Source organism: Sinocyclocheilus rhinocerous, unplaced genomic scaffold (genome assembly GCF_001515625.1).
Source record: "Sinocyclocheilus rhinocerous isolate Xijiao unplaced genomic scaffold, SAMN03320098_v1.1 scaffold778, whole genome shotgun sequence".
NCBI lineage: Eukaryota > Metazoa > Chordata > Actinopteri > Cypriniformes > Cyprinidae > Sinocyclocheilus > Sinocyclocheilus rhinocerous.
Window position 1 is genome coordinate 684,487 of NW_015650332.1, and position 21,458 is coordinate 705,944.

Genomic DNA, 21,458 nt, shown 5'->3' on the forward strand with positions numbered 1-21,458 from the left:
AAAAAGTGTTTGTAGTATATAAACAAATCATTATTATTGGTTATTGTCCAGCAGTGTATCTGATTTCTTAGCCAATTAAAAGCTAGAAATAAGAGAAAAATTTAAGTTGCCTATACACTACCAGTCAAACGTTTTTGAACAGTAAGGTTTTTAATGTTTTTTTAAAGAAATATCTTCTGTTCACCAAGCCTGCATTTATTTGATCCAAAGTACATCAAAACAAAAATTTTGGAATATTTTTACTATTTAAAATAACTGTTTCTATTCGAATATATTTTAAAATTAAATGTATTCCTGTGATTTCAAATCATTACTCCAGGCACATGATCCTTCAGAAAACATTCTAATATTGTGATTTGCTGCTCAAAAAAAAAAATTTTTTTTTATTATTTATTATTATTATGACGTTGAAAACAGCTGAGTATAATTTTTTCCGGTTTCTTTGATGAATAGAAAGTTCAGAAAATCAGCATTTATCTGAAATAGAAATCATCTCAGGTTACGTATGTAACCATGGTTACCTGAGAAGGGAACGAGACACTGCGTCTTCTAGAGGTCGCTATGGGAGAACGCCTTCAGTGTGACCGGTGTCTGAAGCATACATCTAAAACAATAACATTGGCCGGCGACAGCCTATGACGTCATTACCCTGCGCGATCATAGTATAAAAGGGCGCTGGGATAACACGCTTCTTCGTCTGAAGCTTGCGTCCGAAGCATGGCAAGGAAACCAGAGGACGCAGTGTCTCGTTCCCTTCTCAGGGAACCATGGTTACATACGTAACCTGAGACAAGAGATTCCTTTAAGGAGATACGTCCAGGGCTACCACCGGTTCTGAATAAACCTGCTCAAAGAAGTGACTCGACAGATCTTTGGTAGCAACACCCTGCTCAGAAATGTATCAGCAGAGATACATTAGTTGAGTGGAGCTCAAGGCGAGAACTGGGGCCTAACCAACTCAGAGAAAGGGAACGAGGCTAACAGCGCGTAACCCTTACCATACAGGATTTTAGAAAGTGCGCAGAATGCTTAGCATGCACACTTACCACAATGTGGATTTTTGAAAGTGCACAGAAGCTTAGCGTGTGCACTTACCATAGCATGGATTTAGAAACACTGTTGCTTAAGGGGTAACCGAGGCTGTATTAAGCCAGCCTAGGGGCCCTATGTGACTGTGGCACGCTCACAGAACAGATCCCGAAGCATCTGCTCACAGATGCTCAGAAGTCCTCAGACACTCAATCGGGAGCGGCAGGCTCAAAGACAACCCTCTGAAGTGAGGGGAGCTCACCCTGCTCAGAAATGTATCAACAGAGATACATTACCATGCTGAGGGGAGTGCATGCCAGAAACCCACAGCGAGAACTAAGTACCAACTCTACCATAGCCATGGGAGTTGCCCCAAAGGATGTCTTGACGGCTGTTAGTGACATTATCCCCTACGGCCAAGGGCCTGAGCTGCATACCCTAAAATAACTTACCTGTTAAGGGCTGGGCTAGGAAGCCCAAGCCTAGGGCAGAGCTCAAGGCTTGGAATCAACCATCACTGTAATCGGTCAACAGCAGGAGGTCCTGACTTAGCAGGTGGGTCAAACCTAAAAGTCAGAAAACAGAACAGGTCCAAGTAGCACTGCAGAGAAAGGCTAGCACTTTTCGAATACACAAGAACTAGCAGTAGAGTAGATGAAAATGGATCGTACTTACCAACCATGACTCAGGCTCATGGATATAGGCTGGAGGCGAAGTCCGAAGCAAGCCTGTTCGTGGAATGAAGGATTTAAAGGCAGCCAAGCGCGTCTTGGCCTCCTTAAACTTCACGACCACCGTCTCGACAGAAGTGCCGAAAAGCTCAGAAGGGGAAACCGGAGCATCAAGAAGAAAGCCCTTCTCTTTCAACCCGATATCCACCAGACTCACCCACAGATGTCCCTCCGTAACCACCATGGCCACTATGGATCTGCCAATGGTAGTGGCGGCCTGTTTAGTGGCACAGAGAGCAAGATCCGTGGTGTGACGCAACTCAGCCACCTCATCAGGATAGACCCTGCCTTTATCCACTTTCAACAGATCAGCCTGATAAGCCTGAAGCACCGCCATGGTGTGCAACGAGGCTGCAGCCTGACCTGCTGCCGCGTATGCCCTGCCATTCAAACAAGATGTATCCTGAAGGGGTTTGGACGGCAGGGAGGGAGCCTTAAGAAAAGATGTCTCCACCATAGAGATAGCAGGCCAGTGTCTCTTCAACAGGGGGCATCTTTCCATCACCATTCTCACGCATCCCCTCGATGTTGACATAACTAGTATGCTGGAATCTGTGGATACGGGATGAGAATGGATTTTTCCAAGCCTTCTCGATCTCCACACGAAGATCGGGAATGAATGGAAGGCTCACCTGAGCTGGAGGGTTATGGCTAGAAAGAAAACGCTCATCGAGGCAGCCTCGATGCATCACTTTCTTTGCCCGCTTCCACAGCAAGCCAAGCCTCGACGTGGCACGATCCATAACCTCAAGCAGCTCATCATACGCGGGGCAGGAGGGGTTAACTTCAAGCCGGGGTGCAGTATAATGTGGTTATCTGAGAAGGACACAATATAAATCATCTGTCCAACAACTGCAAACAGATCCACACTATACACTTCCTATAAACAAAAGGAAATTACTGATAGGGAGAAATTTCCCGTCAGGTCCTTTCCATGTTCTCACCGCGACCGCAACGCGCAACATGCATTCAGCTCCCGCCCAAACGCTAGATTACCTAGAACGGAACGCTAGATTACCTAGAACAGAAACCGCTGCCGCGAATGCGTCGCTATTCCCTCGAGAGGCGAATGCACTCATGCAAATGCTATCTACCAACTCGGGTAAATGGTGAAGTACTCACCTCCCCTTCAGTTGTCCTGCAAAAGCATCACGATGAGCACAAGCCGTCTCCTCGTGAGACGAGTGCGTTCAATTCATGCTTATCCCTCACAAGAAATAAGCAATGAATGCAAAGCGCATCCAACTCCCTCGAGAGCTGAACGTGCTTGCTCTTCACCACAACACACACACAGCACACGAGCCGTGTGAAACTGCAAATATCAGAGCAAAGCCTCTGGCGAGAGAACATGCACTCCTAGTCGTGTTTAGCTTAACACTAACATAAAAAAAATGGTCAGTGAAGACGAAGAAGAGGATGACGTGTTATCCCGGCGCCCTTTTATACTATGATCGCACAGGGTAATGACGCCATAGGCTGTCGCCGGCCAATGTTATTGTCGTTTTTAGATGTACGCTTTAGACACCGGTCACACTGAAGGCGTTCCCCATAGCGACCTCTAGAGGACGCAGTTCGAAGTTCCCTCGGAAGGGAACTTTTTATTTCAGATAAATGCTGATCTTTGGATCTTTCTATTCATCAAAGAATCCTGAAAAAAATGTATTCAACTGTTTTAAAAATTGATAATAATAATAATTAAAAAAGGTTCCTTGAGCAGCAAATCAGCATAAAAGAATGATCACACTCAGCTTTGATCACAGCAATAAATTACATTTTAAAATATATTGAAATACAAAACCGTTATTTTAAATAGTAAAACAATATTTCACAACATTACTGCTTTTGCTGTACTTTGGATCAAATAAATGCAGGCTTGGTGAACAAAAGAGACTTCTTTAAAAATATTAAAAATCTTAGGTTATATATTAGAAATGTTATATTGTAATGTTATTATATATATATATATATATACTGTATATATATTACATTTCTGTCTCCCTCACTTCTGAAATGATGGCTATGCCCCTGATTTTTGTTAATGGATAATCTGCCCTTGTAATAACAGTTTGTGCAAAAAGGAATAAAACACGTGATTATTTAAGCTGGAAAATGATGCATGTCAAGTTAGTACGTGAAGAGGTTTTTTTTACAAAACATAAAACACAAAAAACTACAAATGTTTAATTTCAAGTTCTACAGCTTCTTACAGTGATATACTAAAACATATTTCAGATGACAGACACCATAAAGTGATTTTGTAGGGTTTTTAATCAGGCACTGAATGAGCACTCATTTAAAATTCTTTTAGCCAGTGGAATTGTTTTAGGTTCCTATAGGCAGACTCAATAGCTGTGTCTCATTTAGAAGGCTGCGCCCTCCGGAGGTCGAATCCTCTGGAGGTCGCATCCTCTGTAGGATGCACATACGAAGTGTCCTCAACCTAGAATTAAACAAGACGGCCTTCGTAGGACAGGCGGAAAAGGAAACCGGAAGTATCACGTTGCTATGCCAACACATTTAGAGCATCGTTGCGCTCTCACACTACTTAAATGAAGGACAATTTTTTCTAAATTTGGAAAGTAATTAAAAAAAAATATATATTTTACTTGTTTTATTTTGTTCAATGTTTGAGGAGCTGCAGCGTACATACAGCAGACATCTGTTAGAGAAAAAAAAGGAGGAATCCGTAAAATGGAAACTGATCTCTAAAGGCGCGTCTAATGAGGAGATGGCGAGTCAGGATCGGCAACTTCATCCTTGAATTTAAGGTAAGTTGTAAACATCACATCTGCGCTTGTGTGTACATCTGCCGGCGCCGGACATTTTTCAAATTAACAACGGTTGTTTACTGCTACGCAAAGAATTGTGGGTTATCTGTAGCAGCGAAGGATACACCTCATGCATCCTCCGAATTCCTGTGAAAGAAGGTCGCATTCGGAGTGTCCTACTTGCTTTTCTGAAATGAGACAGCCTCGATGACGTATGCAGCCTTCGAATGCGACCTCTGGAGGGCGCAGCCTTCTAAATGAGACACAGCTAATGAGTGACCTGAACTGGTAGGTTTGCAATAAATTACCTTTCAGCTTGTAACAAATAAAAAAAAATAGTTTGGGGAAGTAACAACTGTGATGGGAAGTAGGATTTGGCAGGCACTGTGTTAGATTCTCTGAGTCTGAGTGAGAAGTGATGGAGTGAAAGCTGAAAAGCTTGTTAAAGTAGAGAGGTCTGGAACAAATGGCTGAGTCAGGGTAACCTTGGCATCCAGCGCAGAGCTTTGAAATATTACTAAGTCCTGAATGCTACATAACAGAACAGCTCTAAGCGGTACATACATTACCAGAGGGGCATACCGGTCCCGCTTAACAAGAAAATATTGATTGAGCTTACGAAAAGAGAGGGACAATGAAAATCTTTCTCTTTCGAAAATCTCCTTTTTGGCTCTACAAGGTGCTATGAGATTTTGCACGCAGCAAGCCTGAATGCCATAAAATGCTTTACACTTAGACAGTGTTTCTGATTGGCTAAAGAGTGGCTTTTTTGCCATTTACGGAGTTTAGGGCGGCCACATATACATTATGATTTCTCAGGACACCTATTTCAGTGATATCTGTTTATGCAAGGCCTTTTTAAAAAGGGCTAAAAAGAGGCAATACAACTTGCCTAGCATATTTAAATGCTAGGCTAAGCAGACCTAAACTTTATGAGTACTGAAGGTCAAAGAGGCTGGCTCACTTATCTTTCTTCTTCTCATTTTTGCTCTTCTGAGAATAAAACTGTCTATTTAAAAAAATGGCATCAGTAGCAGATACTCATTTTAATGAACTATCCTCACATTTTCTCCAAATCACTCTTGGTGCAGTTGCTTCTCTCTGTCTCCTCTTATTTAGTAACCGGTTTATACTGTTCAAGAGATTTTGCTATCCTGTGGTTTGTACCAAAAGCACATTATTAAACAGTAGATTAGATTTTCAGGCTGACTGCACTTGAAGCTTTGGGCAGTACAGAGCTTTAACAGCAGCGTGGTAGCCTGCTGGCTGCATTGCGTACTTTGGGTAGAAGTAAGAAGTCTGGTTATTCAGAATTATTACCGTGATGGCACCCCGGGGACTGCACTTAATCGTAACCCTGTTATCACGAATACATCTTTCAGAGAACTTAGACCTCAGATGGATGTGCCTGCAGGACACCAACCCTTTTAGTCTGACACACTTGTTCTTTTGTACATGGCTTTTGATGCAGTATTGTGATCGCTAACTTCTCAGCACTTTCCAAAGAGTTTCCCAAAGTGCTTTGGGGAAGGTCAAGAAAATTCATTTGAGAGGAAACTTGTATGAATGACTAAACCAACCAAAGTCTACTAAAGTCTTCAAAATGTACCCCAAACTAATTTAATGCACTATACCGTTCAAAAGTTTGGGGTCAGCACAATTTTTTGTTCAATAATACTTGTATTTAGGAGGAATACATTAAATTGATCAAAGGTGATACTGAAGACACTGAATTAATAATAATACAAAAGATTTCTATTTCTAAAAGCAGTATAGAATTAGAATGACTTCTGAAGGGTCATGCAACTGGAGAAATGAAACATTCTTTGCCATCACAGGAATAACAATTTTAAAATACACTGAAAATAGAAAAGAGTTATTTTAAATTGTAATAATATTTCACAATATTACGGTTTTACTGTATTTTTTTGATCAAATAATTGCAGCATTGGTGAGCATAAAAGACTTTGAAAAACATTAAAAAATCTTACCACCCTAGTGAAAAATAAATATACTAAAATGTATTTGAAATACATTTATTTCATGCTAAGTATACTACAGATACGTTTACATATTTATGTACTTAATAAAAATATCCTGCAATTGTACTTTTGGTATATTAAACTAAATATTTTAAACTTTAAATATTTTTGGTATATTAAGTCTGCTAAATTGGAACAACTAATTTTGTACTTAATCCACTTCAATTGTGTGGAAGTGGTGCTGAAGTCCAACTAAAGATATACTGAAGTATATGTTATTGTGCTAAAGTGGAACTACTGCAAGTATACATCAGGTACACTTTAAATATCTTGCATTTAAAGACCAAAATTATTCAAAGATTATACATTACTCATCAATAGTGGCATTAATCACATTTTAGGCTTAATAATATGAAATACACATTGTACACAAGTAGCCTAGTACTCCTGATAAAGTTGAATTATAATTTTTTTCAGTAAGTCTCAAGTGATATGTCAGTAAATATGTTAATATATTTGAACTATACTTAGTATGAAAGAAATGTACTTTAAATATATTACCTTTTTACTAAGGCAACCCCAACATTTTTAAACTTACCCTCATTTTAATAACCAAACTTACCCTCCATCGGTGTGTTGCTATCAGGCCGGTTGGCGAAGACCACATCTACATATTCCAGCTGCATCCTCTGCAAGGAGCCCTTAAGACCTGAAAGACCAGATGTATAGTGTGAGTCAGTCTGGGTATTTGTTTGTCTTCCCTTTCAAAAAAGAAATCTGTTAGTGTTTATCCTCCAATGTAGCATTATTAGTTATACAAGAGGGAAAGGTTAGTGCTAATTAAAAAGTGGCATGCTCTGACAGACAAGAGTTTGTTGAGGACTCTTCATATCATGAAGAATGTCAAGCCCTCATAACATCAGGACAAACTTTCCCCACTTAATCAAGCTCCGCAGACGAGGGACACCCAGCTGCGTGAGTCTGGTGGACTGTGTAGTAATCAAGTGTGTCCTGAACAGGGCCCCAGGGCTCGTTCATTCTTTGTGTCTCTGTCTTTAATTCGGCAGAGTGCTGGACTGATCGTCAAGCGTAATGAAGAGTGTTTGGGACTGGATTCCCTCCTGTGTCCACCTCTAGAGGTTCACTCTGACAGGGTCAGCATCTTGAGGTCAGATGAGGCTTTACAGTCAAGAAATGATGGTGGTTGTCAGCAGTTTGAGACATAGTGAGCCAAAGAGAGATATGCGATTGATCAATTATATAGTGCAAAGTAACACAACAATGTCAGCATAACTGACAACATCCTATCTTTCCCATGATACCCCAGTGTAGAATAATTCTGTTTATTTCAGCACAACTAAGCTATTGCTCTATGCCCTCTTTCTCAAAATGTGCATGTGTGACTGGTTAGATCAATTTAAGAAAAATAAATCTACAATATCATTCAGAAGATTGGGGTCTGTTGGGTTTTTTATGTTTATGAAGGTCTCTTATGCATACCAGGGCTGAATTTATATGATGAAAATACAGTAAAACTGTAAAAATATTGATGAAATATTATACTTTTTTCTATTTTAATATATTTGTAAAAATGTAATTTATTCCTATAATGGCAAAGCTTTTTTTTTTTCAGCAGCCATTACTCCAGTTTTAATGTCACATGATCCTTCAGAAATCATTATAATATGCTGAATTGGTGCTCAAGATATATTTTTGGTCAATGCTGCTTTAATTTTTTTTTGGAAACCGCAATACTTTTTTCCAGTATTATTTGATGAATATAAAGTTTAAACAGTATTTACCTGAAAAACAAATCTTTAGAAATCTTTTTCTTTAAATTAATCCTTAAAGAAATAAAGTATTAATACCTTTAAAATATATGTCTTTATGCCCCCAAACTTTTGAACTGTAGTTTAAATGCACAAAGCAACTACTTTTTACATTTGCATCAAAGACAAATAATAGTATCCAAGATAAAGAGTTGGAAAAAAAAATCTTTAAAACATTTTGTTTAAGTTGTTGAACTCAGGTACCGTACATATGGTACATATGGTTTTGAAAACTATTTTTGACAAAAGTATAAATTTATAAATGACTCTAAAAATGTCATACGGTGTGAACATCATGTAAAAATAACATTTTCCTCACACCTTGAAAACGTGTACAAATCTTAATCATTATCAATAAAAAAGGTGTTAAATATATTTTTCAAGGTAGAAGTTTTTTAACATGTTTTAGCCTACTTAATATCAAATTATACATACTCATCTTCATCACAGAAGAAGTCAGTATATGTATGAACTGCATTTTTTAGTGTATTTTTCAATAACTTAACAGTCATCCTCTGACATAAGTTCACATGGTTGTGGGGAAGGGCTGTCATTTAATTTCACAGGGCCACACACACAAGATCTGTATATTTATACAATATTTAACAATATCTATATATACTGAGAGACAGACTGTGTGTCTAAACCTACATTATGTGCCAAAAATGTGCCTCAAATTCCCAGTCCATCCTTATCTGCATGGATATGTGTGTCTGCTTTGCAGCCTGACCAGACCAATGACTGAATCAAATCCAGTGATGTAAATATAATACGGCTGGCTTGTTCACAGACATGCTCCAAATGCAGGGAGCTGCAGGTGGGCGAGAGCCATCTGTATCCTGAGCTCTATGTTTGTAAAATAGGTGTCTGGCCCCAAACTTGCTGGCATGGAAGAAAAATAAAGACCAGTGTGGAACGGCACACACAACCAATCATTCATCCTCCCTGCAACCCTGAATATCTAGGCCAGGGGTGGGAATTATTTCCGTACTTTCACACCAAATGTAACTCTGACCCTACTGAGAGCATCTACTGTATGCATTAAAACTAGGGCTGCACGATAAATCGCATGCGATATTTAATGCGCATCTTGTCAGAAAGCCGGTTCTGTAATCAGCGGTAAATCTCCATCACGTGCGTGCTTTCACATTGAGCAGCATTAACTACACAGAGCCGTTGTTCACTGACGAGGTGCGCAAAAAATCGCGCGATAACTAGTTTTTCAAGCAAGCAGTTCACCCACAAATAAAAGGGTCTCATTATTTACTTAAAGGGATAGTTCACCCCAAAATGAAAATGTTGTCATTAATTTCTAACCCTCATATCGTTCCAAACCTGTCAGAACTTCGTTCATCTTCGGAACATTTTTTTAATGCATTCCGAGAGCTCTCTCATCACTGAGAGGGCATCACTGAATTCAATGATGAACTGCCTTTAACTGAAAATTGAGTGTTTACTATTGTCCTTTTGCATTATTGACACACTATTTTCCTATTTAATACTGTAAAGCTGCTTTGACACAATCTGCATTTTTAAAATAGCTACATAAATAAAGGTGACTTGAGTTGACTTGACTCTCTGACCTTCGCATAGACAGCAAGGATCCTAACACGATCAAGGTCCAGAAACGTAGTAAGGACATTGTTAAAATAATCCATGTGACATCAGTGGTTCAATTGTAATTTTACGAAGCTACGAGAATACTTTTTGTACGCAAAGAAAACAAAAACAATGACTTTATTCAACAATTTGTCTCCTCCGCGTCACACTGGCGCCATTTTGGAGAGTATCACATATGTAAACAACGTATGCAACGTATGTACGTGGATACGTTGTTAACGTTGTTTACGCTTTGATCTGAACGTAAACAACGTATCCACGTACATACGTTGCATACGTTGTTTACGTATGTGATACTCTCCAAAATGGTGCCTGGGTGATGCGGAGGACACTAATTATTGAATAATGTCATTATTTTTGTTCTATGTTTCTGAGCCTTGATCGTGTTAGGATCCTTGCTGTCTATGGGAGGGTCAGAGAGCTCTTGGAATTCATAAAACATATCTTAATTTGTGTTCTGAAGATGAACAAAGGCCTTACGACATGAGGGTGAGTAATTAATGACAGAATTTTCATTTTTGGGTGAACTATCCCTTTAATTTTCATTATGCTTTTAAAAGTTTCTTCCTACATCTTATAGGTTGAACCATTGTCTTGATGCAAGCGTCATACTTGACGTCATATGCTGAAATGTAACATTACAATTCAAGGTGCCTGTTGGAGATGAAATTCAGTCAGGGGAAAATTATGCACATGATGTTCATTTTTGGCTTGATTCTGTGCATTGTGTGTTCAGTTACTGATGCCGTTAAGCAAGTCATTTCCATCTACATTGTCTTTAGTCCTTCTAACTGTTAGTTCTGCCTGCCAGAGCAACACTAACACTAAACCCACCCAATCAATGCCCATCGAGGAGCCGAACACGTCACACACACACACACACACACACACACAAGCTGTGGTCACAGAGTGAGAGTATTTAAAAAGTGAATGTGTGCACTTCACCTTCAATAATGTGTTTCCTAGAAAGGCCTCGTTCTGTCTCGGCTCTGTGACGAAAAAGAGACACACAAAGAGACAGATGTACGTCAGAAAGCAAAATTTCAGACAGAGCTAAGTTCAGTCTAGCATATAAGACATGTCCTCCTTCTGCCAGAGTTTCTTGCTCATCTTTTTTCTTTTTCAAACTGGCCCTTTTGCATTTTCATTTTTTAACTTCAAATAAAACCCTGGCATATTTAAATTCTGCTTAGTATTCATGAGAGAGGATTTGTGGGGAAATGGGACAGGCCTTTTCTTTAGTCTTATCAAGCTTCGCAGCTGCACTTTTGCTCACTTACTTCCAGAATACTTACTCATACAGAAAACGCGTGCTCAGCGCTTGACCTAAACAGAGATTTGTAATTGCATTTATGAAATGTGTGAATCCACGGATGTCTCCGTTAAATGTGCTGCCCTTTAGAATGTGCAACAGTGTGAGGGTTATGAAATTAAAGTTGTCATGTGTAGCAAATTAGCTCAAAAGGGAAATGTATATAAATAATTACATTACAATTATTTATATCAGCTGCCAGTAGTAACTGTAGCAGAATTAAATTGCCATCAACCAATCTGTTCGTCCAGCGAACATTCAGTGTAAGTTCATACCAACTCTAAGAAAGGATATTTTTGTGGCCACAGAAAATATCTTTTCTACAGTATTAAAGGGATGGTTGATTGCGATTTCACTTTTTTAACGTTAGTTAGTGTGTATTGTTGCTGTTTGAGCATAAACAATATCTGTAAATTGCAGCGCTGGAAGTTCAATGCAAACGGAGATATCGTCTTTTAAAATTCTGGCAGTTTGATGGCTACAAAAACAGCGCGTAGGGACCACAACGAGCTACTTCCTGGGTTTGAGACATCACAAACCCTGATAAACCCCGCCCCCGGGAACATGCAATAAAGGGGCCATGTTGCGCTGCTTTAGAGAAGAGGAAGAGAAAACTAGGGGTGCACGTAAAAATCTATTCATATATAAATCGTTATTCTGTCTTCTAACTATTCTAATGGATTCACAAGTTTCAAAATCAATGTTCTAAAGCAGCGGTTCTTAATACTGTTCCTCGCGTCGTCCTGCTCTGCACACACTCTGCATCTCTCTCTCTCTCTCAATCTCTCATTCAGATCACCAGCTCAGCTCAAACAATGAACTATTCTATTTATACACTTATTTTCACATAGCTATGAGAAGCGTTATACATGGACGTATCCCATACTGTATTAAAGCTTTAATCAGGATAAAACCGTATATTAAAAGCTTACATAAGCAGTAGCATTTACAAATAACAGCGTATCTAAAAGTATGAGACAACAACAAACAAAAAACATACCATTAAGAGCCATGCTTGCACAGGTTCTGCGCGATCCTCTTCACTAATATCCTCTGCATCTCAATCGGGCTCAAATTGTTAAGCAATATAGACGACGCCATTGTTTACAATACAACCGGAACACATGCCGCTGAGGTGAGGGGCGGGAGGTTTAGATGCGTACTAGAGGCGGTTTAGCCAATCACAACACACTGGACTAGCTAACCAATCAGTGCCCATCCCATATTTCTGAGGGAGGGGCTTCATATAAGCAGGAAATGATCAGCGCATTTAGAGGAGAAGGGACAGAGCCGTGTAGAATAAAGGTAAATTATGTGAAAAAAAATGCTTTTTAAAAAAAAAAAAACTAAGCATTAACAGATGTTAGACTGCACCCCATAACCACAATCAAGCCTAAAAAAAAAACAGTCAACCACCCCTTTAATGCATTAGAGCATGCAGCTAGATCAGAATCGTAAAGGGACATTATTCACAAGCAGTTAAAGGATCAGAAACTCATGTAATAAGTTTATTAGCTAAGCACTGACACACATAACTAATCTAAACAAACAGACATACAATCACTCATACATGGGGGAAGGGCAAGTGAGACTGGATGGACATTAGAGAAACAAGAAAATGCAGCTTTGGAAAAGGAGTCAGTAAACCTTTGAGTGAAACCATCAGCGCCGTTTTACAACAGGGTCTATTGCTTATACTAATCCTCGGTTTTGTTTAGTTAAATGTACGATACTTGCATTGCCTTGGTCGTTGACGAGTGTCCGGATGAAAGTCTTGATGGTTTCACGCGATCACGTTCTTCCGGGTTTGAAGAGTGATGAAATCCAAAGATGTTCTAACTCGATGGTGATTGGGAGTTTCTTCCCAGTGGAAAGTGAAGTAGAGCTAAGAGAGACATCAGCTGAGATCCTAGGATCGTTGGTGAATGTAAAGAAAAGGCCGAAGCCTGGCACAAACTTAAGGGTTCAAGAAAAGTTCTAGCTCACATCCTCATCTTCTCAGAATCTAACAGAAACACAGACTGAGCTGTGCCGAGGTCTGCCAGGTGCGGTTGCACCGGCTCTGGGACTTAGCAACCAGAAGACGGGAAGGTGATGAGAGACGAGTGAAGAGACTAAAAAAGGCAGCGGGTCACTGAAGTGAGGCCTTTTAAGTTCTGTGGAGGTCACACCTCTCGGGGGTCAAAGAGCCAATGGTGACTTGCACTTTTGGAGGGAAAGTTTATGACTCTTTGTCTTAGAACATGGTATTTTGCGTATGTAATTCGATTGGGTGTTGATTTAAAAACTACAAAAAATTCTTAGAACAATAATATGTTGCATGAGAATCAACATATAATACAAACATTTAGATCATCAGAAGAAGAATTCAAAAAGACCAAACATCATATAGGTGAGGTTATATGAACTAGTAATCTATCATAACACATGCATAAAACACAATTTGTATTTGTAAAATACAAAAGACAATATACAAGAAAAGTAATGGTATACACAATGACCTGAGGATATGTGTGTACATTCACAGAAAGGTTTTTCTATGAATTAATTAGAGAAGAGTCCGTTTTTATAGGCATTTTGTCTCTTTCCTAAGGGGAAATGGAGTGAGAGTTGCTCTGCCCGCATTCCTTTGAACAATAAAACTAGTGTTATCAGATGATTTGTCTTTGGTTGCCATGGAACCAGAGGCCTGTTCTGCCTTTTTGAGGTGTTAGTTGCATTTCAGGGGAAGGGTCCACAGACCCTCATAGTTGCCTTGTTGGTGGAGTGAGGGCGTGTTAGGGATTTTTTGTTAAATATAAGAAATAATTGTGTGTCTTATTGGTCCAAACGCTACACATGACATGACGTGACATCCACAATGAGCAAAATGACAGTTTACTCACTTTCCACCCCAGTAGAGCTTTGTGGTAATAACCAGACTGGATCGCCTTGAAAAAAGATAGGAGGAGAGAGGGAAAAGTGCATTAGAATTTGCACATACACTGTAAAAAATGACCGTGGATTTAACGGTAAAAGACTGTAAAAATGCTACAGTAAAAACCTGTTAAATGGTTAACGATTACGGATTTTTTTTTACAGTGTACATATTCCATATTAACTTTAAATCAAGGAAAAAGCTGATTAACATGTGCAGTTATAATCAAACAGCAGGTTTTTATTTTTTTTTTTTTGTAGTCAAGCTACAGTTTTTGGAATTCTGAAAATAAATTGGTTTTCACAAAAATATTAGGCAGCACAACTGTTTTCAACATTGATCATAATGAGACTGAGAACTGGAGTAATGGCTGCTGAAAATTCAGCTTTGCAATTACTGGGTTTCTGCAGGATTTTTGAGCTCAAATTTAAGATTTTTAAAGACCTTTTTTAAGACCTGCACAAATAAAATTAATACCATATGAGCGGGGTAGGGCAATGTCTAGTAACATATTAAACTGTAATACGACTGCAAAAAGCATGATGTACAGTTCGGATACAAGTTTTCACAAAAACAAAAAGCTTTACAAAATGATACATTTCACATTTCAACCTTTAAACCATTTTTAAGAACATGGATGAGTCAAAAGTATTAATTATTATATTAATTTAAACAATTATTATCAATAAATTATTATATTAATTAAATAACATAAATACATTTTACTGTTTAGATTTTTATAATGCATTATCTTCTTAACGATCCACCAGTTCACATTTACAGCTATGTGTGTTTGCAGAGTGTTTGCAAGATATGGGTCGATTTTCATATTGGTCTGAACAAAAACAACAGGCTTATTGAAAATGCACAATCAATCTCTGCCAGCAGGTGACACTTTAGGAACGGCAGAAATATAACTGTTTCCCCGGTAACGGCAGTACACAAAGCAGCGCAGCACCGGACTGTGCAGCTCTCATGTTTATTTAATGAAATCTTTTGAAGTTTAATCATCACATTAAGCTATATCGCAATTCTGGTCTTTCCATCCCCAAATTTAAGACCTCTTGAAATCATAATTAACACTTTCTTCTACAATTTAAGACTTTTTATGGCCTTAAATTTGATACAACTACATTTAAGACTTTTTAAGACTTTTTAAGGACCCGCGGGAATCCTGAATTACCTGTACAAGAATAAATTGCATTTTAAAATATATTGAAATAGAAAAGAGTTCTAACAATATTTCAGCAAAGTTTTTACTGTATTTTTGATCAAATAAATGCATTAAAAAACTAAACAAGAATCCTACATTAAATCTTCAATGCTATATTAACAGTGTTGGGAAGGTTACTTTGGCAATGTAATAGGTTACAGATTACAAGTTACCCTACTTAAAATGTAATAAGTAGTGTAACTTTTCAGTTACTTTATTAAAGTAATGTAACTGATTACATTTGATTACTTTTTGATTACTTTTCTAAATTTCTAATGTTTTCAACTGTTAATCATTTTCAAACATGTAAACCAGGCAGGGTAAACCTTACAGTAGTACTCAACACTGATTACTGTCACACTTTCGAAATCCTTCATCACTTGAATAAAGATTAAGATTATTTTAAAGGAGACATTGGATGCAAAATATCTTAATTTGCGTATAAATGGTATGTGTGGAAAAAATCATATGTAACCCCCTTTGTAATCCTTAACATTTTCATAAGTAACTGTAATTTAATTACACATTTTTTCTTAGTAACTGTAACTGATTACAATTACTTTTATTTTGTAATTAAATTACGTAATTCCGTTACATGTAACTAGTTACTCCCCAACACTGTATATTAATTTAATTTGTCTGTAGAATAAAAACAGTGCTAATGTACCATATGCTGCAATGCAGTTTTGGTGTTACCCCTAATTAAATTTAATAGGAAGCAGTAATGCCACTGACATGAAAATGAGTGATAATGATTTCATTTTATAAATGCAATTTTATAACAAATCAGTTTGCAGTTTTTATTACTTTATTTGTGCCAAAAAAAAATGTCTATGAGGAGTTGAGTACATTGTAGTTTGATTTTTAATGTAACTGACAAAAAATAAATAAATAAAAATATTACCAACCCCAAACGGTAGTGAATATGACATTTTTATGCAAATATGCAAAGGTCAAATTTTAAAAAGACAAAGCCAGACAGATATCGAATGGCTTCTGTCTATGTTGGGCAGTTAATCACTTGTTCATTGGTCTCATGACTTCATCAAACAGGAAGCAGACTGTTGAGGCAGAACTGCAGAGATAGTGATGCTATTGCTCTGTGATGATACATATGTAGCCTTCGCCTGTAGCTGTTTTGGCAGTAATCTGCAGGTCTCTCAGAGTCACTCTCATCTGCATTGTAAATGGTTGTAAATGAGCTTTCACTGGCGTGAACTCTTGCTGTGTCCTTCATTCTCGACTCACAAAAACTGAGAGCTGCCCTCTAAATTTTGGCCTTACAAAATAATTAAGATTTTAAACAAGAAAGCTTGGGCTGTGAAATTTAACAGATATATTAGGCCAGATGTCATATTATAAGTGAATTCAATGGCTTTGTGTTTCACACCCATTTGTCACTGTGTAGCAAACGAGCAGCTGGTGTAAAAACACATGAACTTACCATCATCTCCACAGATGGAATGAGTTGGTGAAAAAGATGATGAAAAGAAAGAGACTGAAAAAAAAAAGCTGGCTGGGAGAAACTGGGTTATGGGGGAAATGGGGAATGGGACAGGAATTAGAATATTGGAGAGAGAGATAGAAAGAATGAACTGGGAAGATATAAAAGATTGAGTAGGAAAGTAAACTGATGAAAGAAGAAGAGAGGGCAAAATAGTCCCTCAGCGTACCGTCTCTGCTCTGTTCATTAAAACTGTGAATCTCAGGGGTCACTTCACCTTTAATGTATATCCATCAAACATTTACAGAAGAGATCCATACAGACGAGCTCTTGAATTTTGATTGGGGGTCATGGGATATTCATGTATGTTCCCTGCAGTGGGATGAGCCAATCTGTCAGCATAACAGCATGATCTGTAAATTAGTTTGGGGACAGAGTGGATCTGAACCCTACAACTCAATCTGATGAGATATGTATCAAAGAGAAAGAGAGAGGGAGAAAAAAAAAGAGAGAAAGAGTCCATGGCGATCTTTGGAATAGTATTCTACCATAATTCTTGTGCAATTTTTTTACATAGAAATAGTACATCTCTATTCAGATAAAAGATACCTGCTACATTTACACTATTACTGAAAAGTTTGGGGTCGGTTAAATGTTTTTGAAAGAAATTTCTTATGCTCACCAAGGCTGCATAAAAAAACAAAAAAACAAAAACAAACAATAAAACAGTAATATTGTAAAATATCATTGCAATTTAAAATAACTGTTTTCTATTTTAATATATTTTAGGTTACACTTTATTTTAAGGTGTCCTTGTTACAGTGTAATTATACATTTAAGTACTGAGTCATATTACAGTTTTTCTCGATTGCTAAAACACTATAAGCAGGCTCTTGAACTAAAATTTCAAAACCATAACGCCATTTTTAAAAAAGCACAAGCAACATAACTTATTACTGGTTGTTGTAGTATTGTTTTTAATTGATCTCTTCAGTGTGTAAAACTGTGTGTTTTAGTGTGTGTGTGTGTGTGTGTGTGTGTTTTTTTTTGATGGTTTGTGTGTCATGTCTGAGAGCAAAGTTTGGTTTTTCAGCAATATTGAGTTGTTTTGAGTGGAGAGCTTCATTTTGACCTGAATATAGGAAGTTCGGGGAATTAAGTTAGAAGTTATGGATTTGTGTTTAGAGTTTCAGAAAAAAGAGGCATAATTTCAAGAAATGTGTTTAAGCACATTTTTAAACACATTAAACTGTAATTGACTACAGATACTTACTACATGGTTAGGGTTAGGATTAGGGTTTGGCTTAGGGTTACTTGCACGTAATTATGCATAATTTATTGTTACAATAGTAAGTACATGTAACTTGTGTAACAATGACACCTTAAAATAAAGTGTTACCATATTTTATTAAAAGGGAATTTCATATTTATCATATTTAAATTTATTCCTGTGATGGCCAAGCTGAATTTTCAGCAGCCATTATTTCAGACTTCAGAATCATGTGGTCCTTCAAAATCATGCTAAAATTTGGGTGCTCAAGAAATGCTGCATTTTCTATTATTTATCAATGTTGAAAACAGTTGTGCTGCTTAATATTTGATACATTAATACATTATATATTTTATTCGGTACTTTTTTGAACAATAGCCAGTTCAAAAGAACATCATTTATTTGAAGGATTTAAAAAACAAACATTAAAACTGTTTTACTTTAACATGTGATTAATTCAATCAGAGCATGTGAGCGGAGCGGAGCGTGAGCGGAGCGGGGAGTTCAATGCATCCTTGCTGAATAAAATATTAAATCTTAAACTGACCCAAAACTTTTGAACCGCAGTGTATACTAACTGTAAATTTCAGTATGTTTCCATTACTAAAAAAATCTTGCAAACTTATTGCCACAGAAGAATCTAGTTAATGTTGCTCAATATATTTAAGCTTAACCAGTAGCCAGTTTATGAAAACTTCAATATACTAAGTATCCTTAACAAGATTTTTCCGAGGCAATACGTTTGCAAGATTTTTTAAGTGTTAACAAATTTAAAGTATGTTTCCCATTATTCAATGCACTTGCAGAGGAGGTGAAGAAACTGGAAATAATATAATTATTATATATTTTATAATACTTATTTTCTTTTTCCTAACTAACTACTTGATAGAATTGTCAAGAGTTAATACACTTTTTATTTCCCAGATGATAACTTATTGCTGCCTTCATGTACTTGGGAATTATTGTCAACATAAGTTGCATGTTGTACATTGATGCCCCCTCAAATCATAGTTACGACTGGAAACAAACTGCATATAGTTTCCAATACAATTAAAAAATAGCAGGTTAACAAGTACTCTGTTTTCAACTTTTCATTTCTAACTCTTTCCCTCACTACATAGCTAATGTGAAAAACTGCTGTGAATCTCGCAGTGAATAATAAATCTCACTTCATGTGACAAATCAGCTGAGTAATTTTTCATAGTTTTCATAGTCAGCAAAAGCGCTGTCATTCCAGAAGTCATGGTGATCACAGTGGGCCTCATCTGTTGCTATGGCAACAGCCATCACCAGGATGCACTCGTCTGGTGGCATTGATTAAGTGATACAAACTGAGCAAGATCCTAGTGATCAAAGTCTTCATCAAAAGTGTGTGTGAGTAATGACACGTAACCCATGCCAGAGCCAGCAGGTACACAACAAATGCAAAGGGATTAAAAGCTCCAGTTCCACTCATTTTTTTTTTTTTGTACCTCCTTTATCTTGTATTACAGTTGCACAGGTGTGCTTGACACACATAGAAATCAACCGTACCTCCAACCCTTCTTTTTGATGATGTTTCCCAGTATGACTTCAGCTCTATAACAGACAGAGATGTTAATAATGACTCATGGAGTAACGTGAATTATGGGTAATCTTGCTGATGCTGAGTCATACTCACTTTCCAGAAGCATACACCTCTGCGGTGTCAAAAAGGTTTACCCCGCTCTCATACGCTATAGTCATCAGCTGCTCCGCCACCTGGAAGACATGCACACACATATAAAAATAGAGATAGAAGGGTCAACCTATATGAGCCATCACAGTAAATATATAGTGATTTTATTGCCATTTATTATTTTACTCCAAATTTCTCAGATTTTATAAACAATCAAGAAAGCAAGGGTGGTGCAATATAATGTGTGTGTGTGTGTGTGTGTGTGTGTGTGTACAGCTCTGGGAAAAATTAAGAGACCACACCAAATTTTTCTTACAGTTTTTTTCAACTGCTTGCACACAAAATCTTTACTTGTCACACAATTTCTGACACCTGACACTCAAACACCAGAACCATACACCAAATCTGCAAAACCATACACTAATTCTCACAGCCTTTTACTCAGTTTTCAATTTCATAAAACACTTTTTGCAAAACACAACACACAATTCTCGATGTAACACACAAAAATCTAGCAGGAAGTATCTTGATTAACTTTTTCAAACACAGCCAATCAAACTGGCACACTAATTCATCAGTGCCTCACAGTGCCACACCAACCAATCAAGGCTTTAGAATAGGCCGATAAATACACATCTACACATGGTTGATGTATTTCTTGTCTTTCTTACTGTGAAATACTGTATTCACAACCCAGCCTGGTCTCATGTTTATACATAGGTATTGATACGTAACATTTACAAGCACAAAACATAAATTTTTGTAAGTTTTATTGATGCTAAAACATACAATTTGACTTATTTCAACGTTTAAAACGTACAAGTTGCTTCGTATTTTTAGCTAAAAAAATGAAAAATATTTACGTATCTTTTATATTCGTATTAATGCATTTTTATCATTATATCAATAAGCGATTTAGATTTTTAGACCCCTTAACCTACCCCCAAACCTAAACCTACCCATTTTATAGCGAATATGCATTTTTAAAAAATCATTTTATCAATAAGCGATTTGATTTTTAGACCCCTTAACCTACCTCCAAACCTTAAATTACCCATTTTATAGCTTATTAGCTAATATAAAGTGATATAAAACGCAATTGACCAAAATATGCAGGAAAATAACCATTATAGCATTACAAATATTTTTATAGTCGCTAATCCCACTCCTACCTCTAAACCTAAACATAACTGTTTCTGTACAGTTAAGAAAAACATGACAGACAGATAAAAGCAATTACAATAATTAATTTATTGCAAAAATGTCAAAAGCAGTACCAAAAGTAATCCAAATGACGATGTGTTGCAGCTGCGGTCCTCTCTGGTGGAATACAGTAGGTTTGTGGGGTGCAGAGCAGAATTTACGTTGTTAATCGCAGAAAATATTATCCAGATTATTTTCCCTATCCACTCTGCGAAGGCGCGCGAACATCATTCAAAACACAACACCTCACCAGAAACACGGCATGTCACTATCTGTGACGACGCAGGCGAGAGCCAATGGGCATTCGATTTTCCTGCCGTAAAACCTGTTGTTTGAAGCGGCAACATTTGAATTTGTAAAGAGCGCGTCAGTCAGTGCGGGCTTTGGTGCTTACGGTCACTGGACTCACTGCTCGGGATGGAGATGAAGATCACTGAATAAAGGCTTGGATTTGGGTAGGGATGGGCGATACCAATTATTTTC

At 37.5% G+C, this 21,458-nt stretch overlaps 1 protein-coding gene across 1 annotated transcript in view; it reads right to left on the reverse strand.

Annotated features, from left to right (window-relative positions):
- Nucleotides 1-19,849, reverse strand: part of LOC107711760 (voltage-gated potassium channel subunit beta-1-like) — a 28,534-nt gene extending 8,685 nt beyond the window's left edge. Inside the window, exons 1-5 of the mRNA XM_016516808.1 lie at nucleotides 19,776-19,849; nucleotides 19,649-19,693; nucleotides 14,157-14,201; nucleotides 10,905-10,948; nucleotides 7,133-7,219 (exon numbers count right to left, since the gene is read on the reverse strand). Coding sequence (XP_016372294.1) covers nucleotides 7,133-7,219; nucleotides 10,905-10,948; nucleotides 14,157-14,201; nucleotides 19,649-19,693; nucleotides 19,776-19,840 — 286 coding nt within the window. The 5' untranslated portion in view covers nucleotides 19,841-19,849. The remainder of the gene's footprint in view (nucleotides 1-7,132; nucleotides 7,220-10,904; nucleotides 10,949-14,156; nucleotides 14,202-19,648; nucleotides 19,694-19,775) is intronic.
- Between the last annotated feature and the right edge of the window lie 1,609 nt (nucleotides 19,850-21,458).